The 18,698-nt window shown below is 57.2% G+C and overlaps 1 protein-coding gene across 1 annotated transcript in view; it reads left to right on the forward strand.

Moving 5' to 3' along the window:
• Window positions 1-18,698, forward strand: part of PLEKHG6 (pleckstrin homology and RhoGEF domain containing G6) — a 44,395-nt gene that overhangs the window by 25,049 nt on the left and 648 nt on the right. Inside the window, exons 4-18 of the mRNA XM_081249963.1 lie at window positions 2,949-3,135; window positions 3,851-4,056; window positions 5,277-5,432; window positions 5,985-6,149; window positions 6,532-6,627; window positions 6,925-6,975; window positions 7,204-7,353; window positions 8,152-8,262; window positions 8,386-8,535; window positions 8,717-8,854; window positions 9,099-9,218; window positions 10,359-10,491; window positions 10,607-10,722; window positions 17,130-17,275; window positions 17,950-18,660. Of these exons, the coding sequence (XP_081106089.1) occupies window positions 3,919-4,056; window positions 5,277-5,432; window positions 5,985-6,149; window positions 6,532-6,627; window positions 6,925-6,975; window positions 7,204-7,353; window positions 8,152-8,262; window positions 8,386-8,535; window positions 8,717-8,854; window positions 9,099-9,218; window positions 10,359-10,491; window positions 10,607-10,722; window positions 17,130-17,275; window positions 17,950-18,660 (2,381 nt within the window). The 5' untranslated portion in view covers window positions 2,949-3,135; window positions 3,851-3,918. The remainder of the gene's footprint in view (window positions 1-2,948; window positions 3,136-3,850; window positions 4,057-5,276; window positions 5,433-5,984; window positions 6,150-6,531; window positions 6,628-6,924; window positions 6,976-7,203; window positions 7,354-8,151; window positions 8,263-8,385; window positions 8,536-8,716; window positions 8,855-9,098; window positions 9,219-10,358; window positions 10,492-10,606; window positions 10,723-17,129; window positions 17,276-17,949; window positions 18,661-18,698) is intronic.

Genomic DNA, 18,698 nt, shown 5'->3' on the forward strand with positions numbered 1-18,698 from the left:
GTGGGGTCCAGCTGGGGACTTGATGAGGGCCATCTGCACTGGGGCAGAAACAGAGGCACAGAGGACGGATAGGACTCAGGCTAGGGGGAACTCCCTGGCAGTCCTGTGCTTAGGACTCCTTGCTTTCACTGCTGAGGGCGCGGGTTCAATTCCTGGTCGGGGAACTAAGATCCCACAAGCTGTGTGGCACGGCCAAAAAAAAGTGGGGGGGGGGAATGTGAGGGAAAGCGGGGTGGGAAGAAAGACGCGTACCCAGGTGCCCCCCAGTAGAGGCCAACCCGCCAACCTGCCAACTCTTCCAGCTTCATTCGGCTCCCTGAGCTGTGTTCCCCTCTGAGACTGTCACAGGCAGGGGTCTTCTCTCCACAGCATGGAAGGGACGAGGCAGGCTGTGAGATGAACCATCTGACGAGGCCGGAATGGAACAGATAGAACACAGGAGTCCGGTCTCCCACCCCACACGTTCCTGTGGCCACTCCTCCAGCTTCTTTCCCTGAGAACCTCTCCTCCCAGAGGGGCTGGAGAGCGACCGGCCCTGGGGCAGTGGCGGGTGGACGTTGGATATCAGCCTCGAGACAAGTGAAAGGGTTAACGGTCCTGTGTCCACTGGCCCAGTGTAGCCAGCTCTCTCAGCACCTGTAAGTCCGGGCTTGCCTCTGGTGTTCTCTCAGTTTCCATTCCTCTCTTACTCCTTCTACTTGGGAGGACACCCTTGGCACCAGCAGTGTGTGGGGTGTCATTTAATACTGCCAGTAATCAGCACCTCCTGTTTACTGGCTCTCTTTCCCTCATGGCTACTCTTGTCACTCCTGGATCCCTCTCTGTCTCTCACAGACACACACACGCACACACACACACACACACGAGGAATGGGAAAAAGGGCTTCTGTCCACCGCAATTCCTGCCCCACACAACTTCTCTCCCTAAAACGGATCCGGATCAACTGGGAGGCAGGAAGCAGGAGGTAGGATGTGGAGAGCTGGAGATGCCAACAGCTCTTCTGAACTAACAGAGCAATCGCATAACAGCAAGCTCAGAACAAGAGAATAATGGGGGGCAAATAGGAGGAGGGCAGACGAAATTAAAAAGTATCAAAGGATAAAGATTCCTCTTCCAAATCAAACAGAGCCATCAGAGTCGAGGATTGGAACACTTCAGATCATTTGTGGGTTTAATATGCCAGCAAAGAGAGGAGAGAGATTGGACACCCTTTCCCCAGTGATACAATGACAGGATGTCTGTACACTTCACCGCATAGCCATTTTTTAACATTTATTTATTTATTTATTTATTTAAAATTTATTTTTGGCTGTGTTGGGTTTTCGTTGCTGCACACAGGCTTTCTCTAGTTGCGGCAAGCGGGGGCTACTCTTTGTTGTGGTGCGCGGGCTTCTCACTGCGGTGGCTTCTCTTGTTGTGGAGCACGGGCTCTAGGTGCGCGGGCCTCAGTAGTTGTGGCTCGTGGGCTCCAGAGCACAGGCTCGGTAGTTGTGGCGCACGGGCTTACTTGTTCCACGGCATGTGGGATCTTCCCGAACCAGGGCTCGAACCCGCCTCCCCTGCATTGGCAGGCGGATGCTTAACCACTGCGCCACCAGGGAAGTCCCCACGTAGCCCTTTTACAGGAGGAAGAACCAGGACAGGGTGGAGGGCTGGAGGCACTCAGACCTGCTCCCCCCACCTCTCCCCCCACACTGGGTCTTCAGCTTCATGATTGTGAGAAGACAATGACCACACATCCATGGACACTTCTGATTCCATGTCCAGCGTTTCTGTCAGATGATGTGTCCTGATCTGGGAATGTGAAAATGTGCCCTTTATTTTGCTGCCGGCTGTAGGTGCCGGGACGCCCTCCTGAAGCCTTCAGTGTGGCTGTTTGCCAGTGAAGAGCGAGGGTGCCCCCATCTGATACCCCTGTCCTCCCACCCCCAGACTTGGTTAATGGGAGAAGTGTTGGGTCAGCCTCAGCCTGGCACCAGATGCCATCCCTAGAGCAAAGGTGAAGTCCAACCTTCTACCAGATGGCTGGAGCCGGCAAGCAGAGATAAGGGTCACACTTTGGACTCCACAGCCAGAGCGGGGGGCAGTGCCCCCGGGGTCCGTGAACCCCGACACCCCTTCTGCTGCAGGTCCTGCTCCCCTGCCTGGTTAAAGGAGGAAGACGGGGCCGAGACCAGGGCAGTGGGGGGGCTAGTCAGTCACTCACAGCACGCGCAAAGCGAGGTGGGCACCTGCTGCGGGTCACTCGGTCATCACCACCGCCCGGCCGGGGGGAGGGGGCGCGGGGGGTTGCAGCGCGCGAGGGCGGCGGGCAAGCCAGGGTGAGTGGCGACTTCAGGGGCGAGGGGAAGCGGGGTGGGGGGGGAGTCCCTGCGGAGCGAGCCCTCCTCGGCGGGGGAAGGTGGTGGCCGCAGCCCGGGCACAGCCGCTCGGTCCCCAGGGCCCCATGGGCGCCCACTGCGCCGCGGGTCCGGTGCCCGCGGGAGAGGGAGGAGCCAGCCCGAGGCCCCGCCCCTCCGCCCCTTCCCTCCCGGCCCGGCCCCGCGCTGCGCTGCCCTGGTCCCGCGGGCCGCTCGGTCCCAGACCCGGCCGGGCCGCGAGGCGGGCATCGCGGGGGGAGCAATCGGCGACCGGGGGGCTGGCAGCGCGGGCAGCGGGCGCCGGGACACCTGCGGACACAGGTGAGTGGCGGGAGGGCGGGGGCGGGGCGCCGGGGCTGGGGCGCGGGGCCGAGAGAAGGGGAAGCCGGGTCAAAGCTCGGAAAGGACCCCGGGGAGGAAGAGGGACTCAGAGCCCTAGGAGGGAGGATTATTGGGAGGGGGCCCGGGAGACAAGGAACGTTGTCCCCTGCTCATAAATCAGAGGAAAAGTAAGGGGCGGGCTGCGCGGGATTCTGGGGCCCACCTGGAGGGAGACCAGCACCTGCTTAGGAGGGCTCTCCTCTCCAGGCCCGGCCGCCCCAGAGAGCGGGTCCTCTATCCAGGTTTAGCGGGAGGGGATGGAGCCCCGCGCGCGCGGCTCCCAGCCCCACGGAGGAGGTCCCATCGGCTGGGGAAGACCAAACAGAGCCTGCTCCCCCTCGGCTCGTCTGTAAGGCCAGCAGCCGGATAGCTGTCTATGGCCTGGAGGGTCCAGGTAAGGGGTGGGGCAAGTTTTTCTCTAAAAGACCAGATAGTAAATATTTCAGACTCTGAAGCCGCTGTGGTCTCTGTCACAGCTAGCAGGAACGTTGTCACAGACAACTGGCCAAGGAGATGATGTGGCTGTGTTCCCATAACACTTTATTTATGGACATGGAAATTTGAATTTCACATAATCTTTGTATGTTGTGAAATATTATTCTTCTTTTGACTTTTTGCAACTATTTAAACATGTAAAAAACATTCTTAGCTTGTGGGCTGTGCAAAAACAGTTGGCAGGCGGGGCTGTGTCCAACGGGCCCCCTCCAGCTTGCCACCCCAGACACTCATCCCCCACTCCCGTGTTTGGAGGAGGGGAGGGTGTAGCTAGGTGCAAGCGGCTTCCTGGATGGGCATCCAGGAACCGAGGGACCCTTGCTCCCAGCTACTCTTAGGACTTCAGCATCCTTTGAGGCCTGGGTAGGATCTGGTACCCCAAATGCGCAAATGTGAGGGAAGGGGCATGGTTCCAAGGGGCTTCCTACCCCGCATGTCGGGGTGTGCCCGACCCCCACCAAGTCATAGATGAGGCAGCTGTGCTCTCCAAACAAGTAGTCTTGGCCCTCCCTCTCCCTTTCCCTCTCTTCCCCTCCCCCTCCCCCCTCTGTCTCCAGCCTGGCGTCACCCACTGATCAAGGCTGGCCCTTCCATTCCTTATTTTCTCTCTGCAGCCTCAGCGGGTCCCTTTCTCCTGAACATTGGAATTATGACCCTTGGGAGGTGACCCAGGAGAGAAGGGATGCATGCCTTTGGTCCTCCCAATGAGGGTCGCCTCCAAGGACTGGTGGCCTCCCGCATTGAGACCTATGGGGGCCGGCTTCGGGCCTCCACCCCGAGTACTCCTGGTAGCCTCTATCCCCGAGGAGGCCCCGTGCTGGTGAGTCCAGACTGTGTCCCAAAGGTGACCGGGGTGGGGCAGGGGGGAGGACACCCAGGCTTTCAAGTCTCTGTCCCCTTGCCAGGCCTTGGACTGCTCTATTCTTAGCCCGCACCCCTGCCTTCTTTCGTGGGTTGTGAGGGAGAGGATGGCCGTGCTGGGCCAGGCTCCCGGGACTCCACACGCATCCCAGACAGACGGGGCAGGTGAGGCAGAGAGCCGGGAGGGGCCAGGCCCTCAGTGCTGTTAGACTGGTCACAGGCACGGAGCTGGTGGGGAAGGTCACCAAACCCAGGCTTTGGCACCTCCCAGACTCCCACCTCTACTTGGGAGGAACCGGTGGGCTCCTTGAAGCCTGCCTCCCTCTGAGTCAGGCCTGGAAGAAGAGCAAAGGTTCAAGGTGCTCCTACTCTACAGGTGGGAGGGGAGTGAGGGCCTGCCCACCTCCACCCCAGCTCCACCCTCCTGGCGGCCTCCAGTGCTGACCAAGGAAATGGGCGTGGAGGCTCAGCAGTCTTTCCCTCAGCCTCCAGGCTCTCCCTCCACCTTGAGGTCCGTTCTGCTTCCGGCCGGGGGTATCCCCTGCCTGACTGCAGGAGGGTTTGGCCCTGGGAGGCAGCTGAGGGTGGGAAGGGAGAATAGGATGTCTGTGGGGTAAATCAGGCCACGGGCAGATCAGGGAATGTGACCAGGCCTGCCCGGGAGGAGACTCCTGGCCCAGGCCTCAACTTCTCACACGGAAGGGCAACCACTCCCAACGGGCTGGGACGTGCCCCGGGGAGGAGGCCGCACATGTGAGGGCCCCCGTCCCCACGTGCGCGGGAGGCTGTGAGGGCCCCAGAATGCGTGTGCACCGGGCGCTGTGCACGCACGGCCGTGGTGCAGGGAGCACACATGGGAGTGGGGTTGGAGGGGGACACTGGGACCCACGCAGAGCCTGGGCACGTGCATGCCTGTGCTCCTGCTCTGCACGAGGCCCCGCTGCTACCCCCTGGGGACCCGGGCCCGGCAGGCCCCTGCCTGGCTCAGCGGCCTCCCTGGCAGTGGCTGCTGTGACTCAGAGCCAGAGCGGCTCTCACCAAACTGGTTTGAGGGGAGAGGTGAGCTGGCCCAACTTGCCGGCCTAGGGGATGCTGTCCATAGCCAAGCCAGGCCCCACAGCTTGTCTGGGACTTCTGTGGGGAGAGGACAACCCCAGAACTCCCCCACTCCTCCTCCAGGATCCCAGTGGCCGACACCTCCAAGGCTATGTCCACTTTACCAAGGGTTCTGGCCCGGCCCGAGGCCTGTCTCCCCTAAGGCTGCGAGAACCAGAGCCTGAGAAGAGGCATGGAGGCCCCTTTGGGGCTGGGACACCTCACTTCCCCAAACTCAAGGTAAGCGGTCCCTCTCCTCCCATCCCCAAGCTCACAGCCTGAGCTGCGACGTCCTCCAGAGACCATCAGAGCTGAGAACACGGGAGCCCCTCCAAGAAGCAGTGTGTGGCTCTGTCTAGAGACCCTCTCAGGGGAGCATCTCTAAGCCAGGCGGCCTCGTAAAGATGTCCACTTGATGGGCAAGTGTCAAAATGTTCCTGAGACCACTGGTTCCCTAAGTCCCGTTCTGGTCTCCACCTGAAGGTCCCTCTGAAGGACTGTGTCTCAGGAGAGCCCTGGAAGCTATCTTTCTGGTCAGGAAGCCCAGGTCAGACCCCTCTGTCCAGGGACCTTTCTGCAGACAAGGTGCCTCTCCATCCGTGTTCCGGCAACACCCTGTACCCTGTAATCCCAGCCAGGATTGATCCTCGTCCCTCGGGCCTGCGTGTCCTCACTCAAGCTCAGGGCAGCTTGCCAACACACACACACACGCGCACACATGCACGCACGCACGCACGCAGCCCTTCCCGGGCCAGGAAGTGGCCAGGACTAATCCCTTCTCGGTGACCCTAGGAAGTCACCAGAGCCCACGAGCTGGAGGTGCGGCTGCACACTTTTAGCATGTTTGGAATGCCCCGCCTGCCCCCAGAGGACCGGCGGCGCTGGGAGATCGGAGAGGACAGTGACAGCCGCCTGGCCATTGAGAAGTCCTGGAAGGAGCTGGTGCCTGGGCACAAGGTGAGCCTGGGACACAGTGTCTGTCCCCGTGGGGTCCTAGACACACACACACACACACACACAAACACACACACACACCTCACCTCTGCCCCGGCGGAGGGAAAGGCCTTGGGAAGTGGGGTCTGCAGGGACAGCACTTGGGGCATCTTGCTGTAGCTTCAGATCCCGGCCCCGCCACGTACTAGCGAGACCTCGGTCAAGACAGCAAACCTCTCTGCGCCTCGGTCGCCTCCTCTGTGACTCGGGGATAACACCCCCTACACACTGGAGGATTGGGGGAGGGTTAAAGGCTTTCTGTGCAGTAGATCTGGTAGCGTTCAGCAGATGGCAGCTGCTGGTCTTGTCATCATTCCCCAGCTGAACCAGCCCTGTCCCCACCCAGGAGATGAGCCGGGAGCTGAGCCACCAGCAGGAAGCGCTGTGGGAGCTACTGACCACGGAGCTCATCTACGTGCGGAAGCTCAAGATCATGACGGATGTGAGCCGCCCTCCCCCCGCCCCCCCCCCCGCCGCATCCCCGGCAGCCCCGCCCCCGGGCCCCATCCTTGGCCGTTTACCGTGTCCCTTGAATCACCCCCCGTTCTCCAGACCGGAAGGGACACGGCTGTTGGGGAGAAGGGGCAGGACACCAAGATCCCCCTGACCTGAGACCTGCCCGGGGTCTTGGAAGAGAGGCTCACGATGCTGAAGGTGGGGGTGGGGATGCTGTGAAGGGCTGGCTAGGCTGGGGTCTGAGAGGACGAGGTCAGGCGCTGAAAGCCCTCCCTGCATCCAGCTCCTAGCCGCCGGTTTGCTGAACTTGCAACGAGTGGGGCTGCTGACGGAAGTGAGTGGGCGCTCGGGGTGTGGGACCCAGCGAGTGGGGGGCGGGGTCACAGAGCGGAATTGCCACCCCCATTTACCCTGCCCTCCCCACTCCCCTCCTTGCTCTAGACCCCAAGCAGGCTGCAGGTCCCACCCAGCCCCTGCCACTCGGGCTTAGCCGTCCCTGCCTGCCCACCGCCCGTGCTGCCCGCAGGTCACCTGCCGAGGCATGTTCTGCTCCCTCCTCCAGGTGTCAGCTGAGACCCTGTTTGGAAATGTCCCCAGCCTGATCCGAGCCCACCGGAGCTTTTGGGAAGAGGTGTTGGGGCCCACCCTGCAGGAGACGCGAGCCTCGGGCCAGCCTCTGGACCCTGTCAGCCTGCAAAGCGGCTTCCTGTCGGTGAGGCGGGGAGAAGGGCCCCATCTGGATGGGGCAGGACTGGGAGAGCCCCAAGGGGTCCTGTCCGCTGGAATGCTCATATCACTGGCACCCTGCCGTGACTCAAGGGGGTCCAAGGGCACGACCCCTACCCCTAAATACCACCTCACCTCTTACCTTCATGCCACCAGTATGACCTCTGTCCCGAAGGCTCTTTGGGCTTCTGGAGCCCCCAGAGGGAGGGCAGCTATCTCAGGGAAGGGCTACACCTAAGCTCTCATCGACCATGAAATCTTATGTCCGGGACAGAGACCCATCGACAAGTGGCAGGGGCCTAAGCAACTTGTCCCTCAGGGGCCTGGGGGGAGGGGATGTGAAAGGCCGCAAGAGGCCCAGGATCTGACTTCCTCCCAGTTCACTGGCCAGGGAAACGTGGCCTTGCAGAGTTGGATTGAGGTAGAGAGGCAGGGGGACAGTCTCCTGGGGGCCGTTGGTGGCCCTCTTCCCCAGGAGCAGGGCTCTGGGCAAGCCTCAGGTCACCACCCCATGGCTGGGCTGAAATGGGATCCGCAGTGCCCTGAAAACGCTCTAGCTAAATTATTGATGGAGGGTGAGGTCCAGAGCAGCGGGGCATGGTGGGGGCTGAGGATGGAGCTCAGAGGGCGGCAGCGGGTCGGCCCCTCGGGACCTCAACTCCTCCTTGGAATCCAGAGACGGGGGCTGGAAGTGGTGGGGGGCTGGGATTGGCAGGAGCTGGACTAAGGATCTAGGCCAGGCTCCATCCCCTGCCTGCTCCCCGCCCCACACCTGTGCCTCCAGTTTAGCCAGCGCTTCCAGCCCTACGTCCTGTACTGCCTGCGAGTGAAGCAGACCATGGCCTACGCCTGGGAGCAGCAGGACAACAACCCTCTCTTCAACACCTTCGTGCAGGTGGGAGAGGGGCTGCTGGGAAAGGGGGATGCGGCGGACCTTGATCCAAGGCTGAGGGTATCCCCAGGGCGGGGCAGGAGGGTGGCTTGCAGCCCCCTGACCCCTGCCCACCTTCCCTGGCAGTGGTGTGAGAAGCACAAGCGCTCGGGGAGGCAGATGCTGGGGGACCTCCTCATCAAGCCCCACCAGCGCATCACCAAGTACCCACTGCTGCTCCAGGCTGTGCTCAAGAGGAGCCCCGAGGCCCGCGCCCGGGAGGCCCTGACGGCCATGGTAGGGGCCACCAGGGCTGTACCCTCAGGAGTTGGGGGCTGGTGAGTGGGAACGGATCTCCAGGGACTCTTGAGGTCTCTTTCCTTACATGTATGTGCCCGCGTGGCACTGATGTCGTTGTCTGGGTGGGATGTGCAGACGAGGAGCTGAGCTGTCCTCCCTCCACAACCCCCTCACCTAGATCGCAGCGGTGGAGTCATTCCTCCGACACATCAACAAGCAGGTGCGTCAGGGCGAAGAGCAGGAGAGCTTGGTGGCCGCAGCCCAGCGCATCGGGCCCTACGAGGTCCTGGAGCCGTCCAGCGAGGAGGTGGAGAAGGTGAGATAGGCAGAGGGAAGGGGGGGTCCAAGAAAGCAAGGCCCCCGGGAAGACGGATGAAGCCGAGGCCTGCAGCAGGGAGAGGCAGAGGTGCCGCGGGCTGTGTGCGCCCATCCTTCCTTCCCGAGGGTGAGGGTCCCCGGGGCCAGGTGCAGAGGAGGAAAACGACGGCACTGGGATGCTTCCTGTCCTCCAAGAGGCAGGATACCCAGTGCCCTGCTCCTGTGCTTTCTGCGTCCCTCAGAACCTGCGTCCATTCTCCACGCTGGACCTGATGGCCCCCATGCTGGGGGTTGCTTCTGAGCACACCAGGCAGCTGCTGCTTGAGGGGCCTGCGCGCATGAAGGAGGGACGAGAAGGGAAGGTGAGGGGGCTGTGGGAGGAGCGAAGAAGACGGGAGAGAGCTGGAGAGAAAGCAGGGAGAGGCGGTGGGACACAGGCTGCGCCAGAAGGCTGGAAGTGGGAGGAGAGGGGGGGGTGTGTCTGTGTGTGTGTGAGTCTGTGTGTGTCTATGTGTGTATCTAGTGTGTGTCTGTATGTGTCTCTCTGTGTGTCTATGTGTCTCTGTGTGTATCTATGTGTCTCTGTGGGTGTCCGTATGTCTATGTGTGTGTCTGTGTGTGTCTATGTGTGTGTGTCTGTGTGTGTATCTATGTGTGTGTATGTGTCTGTGTGTGTATGTAAGTGTCTGTGTGTGTCTGTGTGTGTCTGTATCTATGTGTGTCTGTATGTGTCTATGTGTGTGTGTCTATGTGTGTGTCTGTATGTGTCTCTGTGTGTGTCTTTGCGTCTCTGTGTGTATTTATGTGTGTCTGTGGGTGTCTGTATGTCTATGTCTGTGTGTGCATCTATGTGTGTGTCTGTATGTGTCTGTGTGTGTATGTATGTGTCTATGTGTGTCTGTGTCTGTGTCTATGTGTGTGTGTGTGTGTGTGTATCTATGTGTATGTGTCTGTGTGTATCTGTGTGTGTGTCTGTGTGTGTCTGTGTGTGTCTGTATCTATGTGTGTCTGTATGTGTCTATGTGTGTGTGTCTATGTGTGTATCTATGTGTGTGTCTGTATGTGTCTGTGTGTGTCTTTGTGTCTCTGTGTGTATTTATGTATGTGGTGTCTGTATGTCTATGTGTGTGTCTGTGTGTGTCTATGTGTGTATCTATGTATGTCTGTGTGTGTGTCTGTGTCTGTGTGTGTCTATGTGTGTCTGTGTGTGTGCCTTTGTATGTGTGTGTCTGTGTGTCTGTGTCTGTGTGTGTCTATGTGTGTGTGTGTCTGTGTGTGTTGGGAAGAGGACGTGGTTCTGGCTTTGCTCTGCTTGCTGGCATGGCCCTGAGTCAGCCACTTTCCTACCTATAAAGTGAGAGATGGGCCCAAAGCGACACGGCTCCCAGCTCTCCTATCCCACAGCTCTGCACCTGCCCACACACCCATGCGTGAGCCCCGACCCCTGTCCCGCCTGCCCCCTGCTCCAGCTGACCCTCATCTCTCTCTTCGCTTGCCCCCAGCTGGATGTGTACCTGTTCCTCTTCTCTGATGTGCTCTTGGTGACCAAGCCCCTTCGCAGGGCAGACAAAGCCAAGGTTATCCGCCCGCCCCTCATGCTGGAGAAGCTTGTGTGCCGACCGCTCCGAGATCCAAGTATGTCTCTCCTGGGGGAACTTTTCCTTCTCCCTTCCCATCGGCTGGGAAGGAGAGGTTGGGAAGGGGATCAGGTAAAGTCCAGCCCTGGAAGCAGACCTTCTCCTCCACCCAGGCAGCTTCCTGCTTATCCACCTCACCGAATTCCAGTGCGTCTCCAGCGCCCTCACTGTGTACTGTCCCAGCGCTACAGACCGTGCCCTGTGGCTGGAGAAGACCCAGAAGGCCCAGGTATGTGAAGCCAGGTGTGGGAGCAGGGGGATGGCGGGGCCGCGGAGCTCAGATCCAGTGCACAAGAGTGGAGGATGGGGAGAGAGAGGGTGGGGTGCACACAGCTTCAGACCAGACCTCTTGCCCCTCCGATGCACCCTCGAGAGGGAGACACAGCCTTGACCAACCTTAAGAGCATGGAAGAGGGACTTCCCTGACGGTCCAGTGGTTAGGACTCCATGCTTTCACTGCCGAGGGTGCAGGTTCAATCCCTGGTCAGGGAACTAAGATCCTGTAAGCTGCATGGTGTGGCCAAAAAAAAAAAGTATAAAAAAAAAAAAAGAGCACAGAAGAAAGCCTTTGACCAGGTAGGGCACCAGTCCCTGGGAGAGCCAAGACAGCCTCCCCTGAAGGTTTCGAGGCTGTGAAACAACTGCTGAACTTGAGCTTCCGTTCAGCAAACATGAACGGGGCACCTGCTGGGTGCGCACAGGCTGGGTGCTGGGGAATCAGAAAAGAATATAACGCCATTTCTGCCCTCACAGAATACATGCTGCGGCCTAGCTAGACAAACAAGTATACAAATAACAGAAACATGTGGACGGAATGGAGTTAGGACAGGGAAGGGAGTGGTTTGCTCTGTCTGGTGGGTTGGTTGGGAGAGGGACTGTGCAGACGACAGGGATGCTTCAGAGGACAGAGAGGGCTTCACAGAGGAGCTACTTTCTGAGCACCGCGGGCGGGCATCTAGGAGCACGTCAGGGAACCAAGGTGGGCAGGAAAGGCATTCCAGATGGAGAGCAGAGTGTGCGAAGGTCGGAAATCGGAAGCAGCTGTGTGTGTTGAGTGCACCATCAGCTGAGTGGTTGACATTACCAGGGCATCAAGCACAAGGGCAGCACAACGGCAGAGAGGCCGGGAGGGAGGTGCCACCAGATCATGCCCATCCCTGGATGCCGTGCTGGGGAACTTGAACTTTGTCCTGTGAGTGACACAGGAGCAGTAAAAATGTTAACTAGTGGAGTGGAGTGATGGGGGGGGGGCAGATTTATGCAACAAAAGCCAAAGGAGTTCAAAGGAAGGGAGACCCAAATGGAGCCATATTGGTTACTGCTTGGTGCCTTAAAGCAACAGAAACATTCTCTCACAGTTCTGGAGGCCAGAAGTTGAAAATCAACATGTCAGCCAGGCAATGGCTGACATAGCTCTCCATAGCTCTAGGGGAGCATCCTTCCCGGCCTCTTCTAGCTCCTGGGGGCTCCAGGTGTTCCTTAGCCTATGGCAGTATCACTCCACTCTCTGCCTCTATCTTCACGTGGTCTTCCTCTCCATGTGTCTCTGTGTCCCAATCTCCCTTTCCTGTCTCTTAGAAAGACACCGGTCATTAACCCAAAATCCAGGATGACCTCATCTTGAGATCCTGCACTGAGGATCTATCCACATCTGCAAAGACCCTTTTTCCAAACAAGGCCACTCACATTCACACATTCTGGGGGTCAGGACCTAGACCCATCTTTCTGGGGCCACTATTCAACCCACTACAGGAGCAGAATTGCCAAAGAAGAGGGAAGATTTGAGTTGGACTTTAAGGATGGGGAAGACCTTGGGCAGAAGACTCAAGGGAGAAATTGGGCTGGGTTTATTCGGGGGACAACCAGCGTGTCTGTCTGAGTCTGGAGGGAAGGGTTTTGTGTGGAGCCAGTGATGAGACGCCAAGTTCTAGGGGACCCCAGGGCCTGTAGAAGAGTGTGGACTGGACGAGACTGAATTGAATTGGGTTGGCAAGTTGACACCAGAGCCACTATAGATTCTTGAGCTAGGGAAGGCCATGGTGAAATCCGTGTGTTTTGTCTTGAATTGTCAGGTGGCATGTGACAGGTGGGCTGGGGGCGGGAGAGATTGGTGGCGGGAGATTTCCCGTACTAGTTTGGGTATGAAACATCGAGGTTGACTGCCACGGCCTTAGGGACATGGTGCAAAAAAAGAAGAAAAGAAGAAGAAAGAAGAGACAGGTGAGCCTTAGGGAGGCCGACAGAAGCCTCTACCGAACCCATGGCTCAGACCCCAGCTCTACCTCTTACTAGCTGGGTGACCTTGGGTGAGTTATGTGGCCTCCCTAGTCTTCCGTTTCTTCACCTGCAAGATGGATATAAATAATAACAGTCCTTGTCTCGTAGGGAAGATTCAAAGAAACCATTCAGATTAAGCAGGCAACATGGTGCCTTGGTAACTCAGGTCCACAAGGACAAAGGATGACTTGCTCCCGAGGTTCCTGTGTGAAAGGCTGCTTTGGCAATGACAACTGAAATCATTAGAAAGGGAAACCTGTTTGTCTAGTTGTTGCTTCCTGGGTGGCGTGGGGCATGGGTAGCAAGGTTTAGTTTTAAACAGAAGCACTTTGGAAATGAGGTAATGGGAGACAGCCAAGTGGAGACCTCTTAGGGGTTTGTGGAAATATGGAAACACAGACTAGAGTTCAGGCGAGAAATGAGGGTGAACTGTGAAAACTGCTAAGAGAGCAGATCCTAAAAGTTCTTTTCGCAAGGAAAAAAAATGTTTGTAACAACGGTGACGAATGTTCACTAGACGTTGTGTGGATCACTTCATATGGACACAAATGTTGAATCATTATGTTGTACACGTGAAACTAATATGTCAGTTATACCTCGTTTTTATAAAAAGAAGAGGCATTTTAAACAAGTTAAGAAATCATAGTGTAGACGATTTCTAAAGAATGCAACTGCACTATTTTTAAAGAGTTTAACTCAAAGTAGTGCTTCTCATAGGACTTGCTTTAATGAATAGATTATAATGATTTGTCGTTTGCACATCAGGTAATTAGGGCTTTGAAACTTTGGAGGATGCGTAAAAATAGTCTTGTTCTTTAAACAATTTTAAGCATTCTTCCCACAGTTTTACCTATGGCATCGTATCGAGATGTGGAGAGCTTATTTGAGAAAAGGAAAACCAGAGCTTAGTCTCTGTTTAAACACTATATTTAAATATTCGGAATTACAAGAGTAAAAAATAAATAGGAGGTTTATGCCATTAAAAAAAAAAAAAAGAAAAAAGGACGAGAGGCAGAACCTCAGGGTCTTGTGTCCTCCAGCCCTTCGGGGCTGTCATTTCCTTGGATACCTAAACAAGATGGTGACAGTGCCCAGGAAGCCAGAGGTAGGGGACAGGGTGTGGGTCATCTGCCCTGACCCGTGCTCCAGGCCGGATCAGAGTCCCCCCTCTCGGTGCAGTGGGGCCTCCTCTCTACACCACCGCCCCCCAGCCCAAGAAGAGACCCGCCACCTTCTCCTTGGAACCCCCAGGGGAACCACTAAAGATTGCCGGTATTTTTTTTTTTTTTTCCGGTACGCGGGCCTCTCACTGTTGTGGCCTCTCCCGTTGCGGAGCACAGGCTCTGGACGCGCAGGCTCAGCGGCCATGGCTCACGGGCCCAGCCGCTCCGCGGCATGTGGGATCTTCCCGGACCAGGGCACGAACCCGTGTCCCCCGCATCGGCAGGCGGACTCTCAACCACACGCCACCAGGGAAGCCCAATTGCTGGTATTTTATTACACAAACTAATTTAGCCCCCAGGAGTTTTACTCCACGCTAACTGAGGTAGAGAAGGCATTTCCGATACCTAACCAAGCAGCGCACAAGCTCCCCGCGTCCCCTTGCAAAACCCAAAACCCTGAAACTTTGAAATGAGTTTGTCCTGTTACTGCTTCACACCAAAGTCTTCGGGAATCCTTTTCGCAGTTACCACCAGTCCTTGTAAGCTGAAGAGGGCAGTAGAATACCTACTGATCCCAGGGGTCAGAGTGGTTTTTCTCCGCCTTACAGAATCGTACATATGTAGATTTATTCCCAGCGGGTCTGGCTGTGTGGCTTCAGCTTTTGGAGAAAATGGGCTGCTCAAGAGGAGAGAGACTGAATCTTGGGAAATGCCCATGTTTAGGGGCTGGGAAGAGGAAAAGGAACCAGTGCCAGGAACAAGGAGCTATCAGAGACGAGGCCAAGAGGTGAACGGAGGAAAGAGGCGGGCTCGGAGGGCCCGCAGCCCAGCCCTCACTCATCATCTGCGGCAATTCTCTCAGCTCCGGCCCCACCTGGGAACTGCAGGGGTGATGGGAACCACGTTGCAGGACAGACGGGAGGGTTATGTTTGTAAGCTGCTTGACACGCGCCCGGCACTTAATGAGGGTGTTTATCGTTGTCATCTTTAGAAGATGCCAACATCTTCTAAAGGCCAGGAGTGCCTGGCCGAGGGCAACTTCAAGAGATGGTTTTCGTCCGTGATGGGAGACTTGGGGAGGGCAGCGGGTGAATTTGGGAGCCGCTCCAGGGGCAGCAGGGGGAGGAGGCATTTCCTCCCAAGGCTTCAGTTCCCCACCAGGGCAAAGGAAGAGGAAGCATGGCGTGGGGGGAGCCCTCCCTTTTCCCGGCTTTGTGGGGATGTCACATTCAGGCCCAAGCACCAGTTTCCTCTTCCTTTCCCACCCTGCCTCCAACACGTCTCTCCTCTCACCCAAGCTGCGAAAATCCTCCCAGGTTTGCTAGAGAGCCTTTGGGGTGGCCGGGGCGCTTCAACCAGCCCCGTCCCTGGTACCTGAGGTGTCGGGTCCTCCATCCCCACCCCACCCCTTGCCTCCCTGATTCTTCCCAGATGGGCCCACGGGAGAGTTTAGTGGAGATGCTTGCATGGGACAGACGTTCCTTCCAGACCATCCCCCAGCCGCCTTCCTCCCAGTTCTTTTCCTCCACACACCATCTCTATCCTGGACATCCCAAAGATAAACCTGAACTTGAGTCATATGGGGCCAAAGGGCATCTCAGCAGGCTGCCCGGGCCTCACCCTGACCCCGGCCCCACCCTGACCCCAAGAGCGGCTCCTCCCACCCTCACTCTGCACAGCTGGCAGATGCGGAAAAGGTCACAGGACCTGGCCCGGTGTGCTGGTCTCCTGCCCCCAGACACCATCATCCCTGGCTCTGGCCAGCAGAGCAAGTCTTGTGAGACTGCTGAGAATCCTTGCATGAGACAGTGACTGGGAAGCCAGGGCAGGAAAACTGGAAACACAAGCCTGAGGTCATCTTCCTGTCCCTGTTCATCCTTTTCTCCAACATGTCTCTTGTACAGACCCAGCTACCCCCCACCCCGTTGTGTTTCTGGAGAGGCTTTGGGAAGGTCCAGAGTTGCCTAAGAATTGCTGGTTCATATACCTGAAGGGGGTGGGGGAAGGGGGATATTCAAATTACTTAATAACCAGAATGTAATGGGCATCAACCAATCAGAGTAGAGCTTGGGGAGCGGGGGGGGGGGGGGCGGTCCTAGAGGCCCCCTGCTGTGCCAGATGCTATCCCTCTGCTGCTGGATCTTGGAGGGCAGGGTAGTCCTGGCGAAGGAAGGTGGGAGGCTTGGGCAGTAGCCCTTTGCTCACCAGCATGAAAGTACTTCAATATGTGCACAATGATAAGGCCATTCCAGCCAGTGCTGGTATCAGCGCCGCCCCCAGCAGCCTCCACCACCTCTTTTTGCCAAGCCTCCGCCTTTGGCCTCTCCAAGGGTTCCCTTGCCATCCCTCCCCTCCCCCAAGAGAAAGTTGTCCTTTGGCAATTCCTGACCCTTTCTAAGGCTGCCCTTGAAAAATAGTGCAGTTACTGAACTAGGACTCACAGAGAAAGACCCAGTCCCAATTCTGCTTCTCTCTACCTGTGCGCCCTGGATCAAGTCCCCTCATCTTTCTAAGTCTTGTTTTCCCATCTGTAAAATTGGCTAATATACTGCAGGGTGATGGTGTGTGTCAAATGACCGCCTGCATGTAGAGGTGCTTTATAAACCACTTCTCAGATATCACTATTTCATTCCGGTGGCGCCTGTATGAAAATGCTAAGGAAGACAAAATATAATGTATCCTCTCTCCATTCCTCTTGGGATGGTCTTGTTGTCAACTCTGAAGGACAACAGAGTCCTCATCCCAGGACAAAGCCTGCCCCTGCCTGCCCTGGTGGTAGGAGAAAGAGTAACCTGAGGGCCCAGCATCATTCAGAGCAATTATGCCACCATCACCACCAATCAGGGAGGACTTCCTGAAGGAAGAAACAGACCAGACCTTGGCTTGCCAAGGGGATGTGAGAGGCAGGAAGAACGTACAGGTAGGAAAAGGGGCCTTATGTTTACCCCACACATCCTAGGACCAGCTCAAGAGTTCAAATACTGGCTCCGTCCTACTTTCCCGCGGCATGACCTTGGCAGTTACTTAACCTCAGAGTCTCTGTTTCTCAGGAGTAAAGTAGGAGCAAAAAAATCTGCCTCATAGGGTGGTGGTGAAGATAAAGCAAGATAATGTATGTAAAGCACTTAGCATGGTGCCTGGCATACAGCAGGTGCTCAATAAATGAGAGCTCTTAATGAACGTATCCCCACCCCAGGTCACCCTGCAAAAGCTGAAGGCAGAGGAGTACATCCAACAGAAGAGGGAGCTCCTGGCCCTCTATCAGGACCGGGACAGGGAGGCCCCAGGCCCCAGGCCCGCCACGCCTTCCGCGGGAGGCTCTGAGAGCAGCACAGAGGGAAGGTAAGACCTACCGGGCGTACAAGGCCTCCCAGAGGAGGGGGGCTGCAGGCAGGGAGGGAGGGCAGAGGAGCCCACAAGGTTGGGAGATGGTATGACACCTTTTGGGGGGACTGGGACCAGACTGAGGAACCCAGGCTACAGGTTGACACCAGCCGTGCAAAAGGCCACATGAGACAGCCTATGGGGTTAGCCAGCCTAGGGCTGGCACAGGGTGAAGGAAACAGGCACGAGAGGCACAAATTCCCTGAGAGAATCAGGTTCCCCAGACCAGGGATGGAGAGTGAAGTTCAGTATGGGTTTGTGGAATGTCAGAGCTGCGGGGACCCGGCTAGTTCAAATCCCCAGAAAGCGTGGGAGTTTCACCCAAAATAACACGGCTGTTGAGCAGCACGGTTATAGAGAAGAAAAAGACTCCATCACTGGGGGATAACCTCAGGGGAGCTCGGGAAGCGCTCAGCAAATACTTGATAACAAGTTTCTGGACTGAGTGCAGGGGCTAAAATGCCTTAAAGGAGCTTACAGTCTAGCCAGTGAGATGAGAAAAACAATCAGTCCAGTGTAAGAGTGATACCAAAATAAGTTTGGAGGAGGGCCCATTTCTGGATGGAGGGATCCAGAGAGACTCCCTGGACTTGAACTTGACCCCTCAGCATCTGACTCTGACCATTTGCTAGTAACTCTAGGACTCCTGAGTCCTCGACCGTCATCCCCCAGCTGGTGGTGACAGAAGACACAGATGAAGATGCTCCCTCGGTACCAGATGATACCTCGGACTCTGGCTATGGCACTCTGGTCCCAGGCTCCCCCAAGGCGTCCCACTTCCTGCCAAACCGTCTACGCTCCAGGGCCCTTCGGCGGGACCCTCGCCTTACCTTCTCCACCCTGGACCTCCGAGATGCTCCTTTGCATCCCCAGCCTCCTGACCCCCAAGCTCCCCAACGCCGAAGCGCCCCTGAACTGCCAGAGGAGAGTGTCCAGAAAGGAGGCAGCCTTCCCAGGGGAGACCCACCGACCTCGTCTGAGGAAGAAGACAGGACCTCGGTTGGAGAGAATGTGGTAGTGGAAACCTTACATAGCGCCCGACTTCGGGGGCAGCTCTCCCCCTCCCCGACCCACACTGACTCTGCTGGGGAGAGCCCCTGGGAATCCTCAGGGGACGAGGAAGAAGAGGGGCCCTTCCTGGGACCCAGCTACAGCCCCTCCCCTCACCCGCTCCGGGCCGAGGACATGCTCCAAGAGATCCGGGAGGAACTGGCCAGCCAAAGGATTGAGAGAGTCCCCTGGGGAGAGCCTGGGGACAGCAGACCTCGGAAGCTGACTCAGGTCCAACTGCAGAGGATGCGGGGGCTTCACATCATACACCTGGACACGCCCCTGTCCACATCGTAAGTTTAGAAGGGAAGCTGGCATGGGATGGAGCGGA

The sequence above is a fragment of the Mesoplodon bidens genome (genome assembly GCF_964165515.1).
Source record: "Mesoplodon bidens genome assembly, chromosome: 11".
Lineage (NCBI taxonomy): Eukaryota > Metazoa > Chordata > Mammalia > Artiodactyla > Ziphiidae > Mesoplodon > Mesoplodon bidens.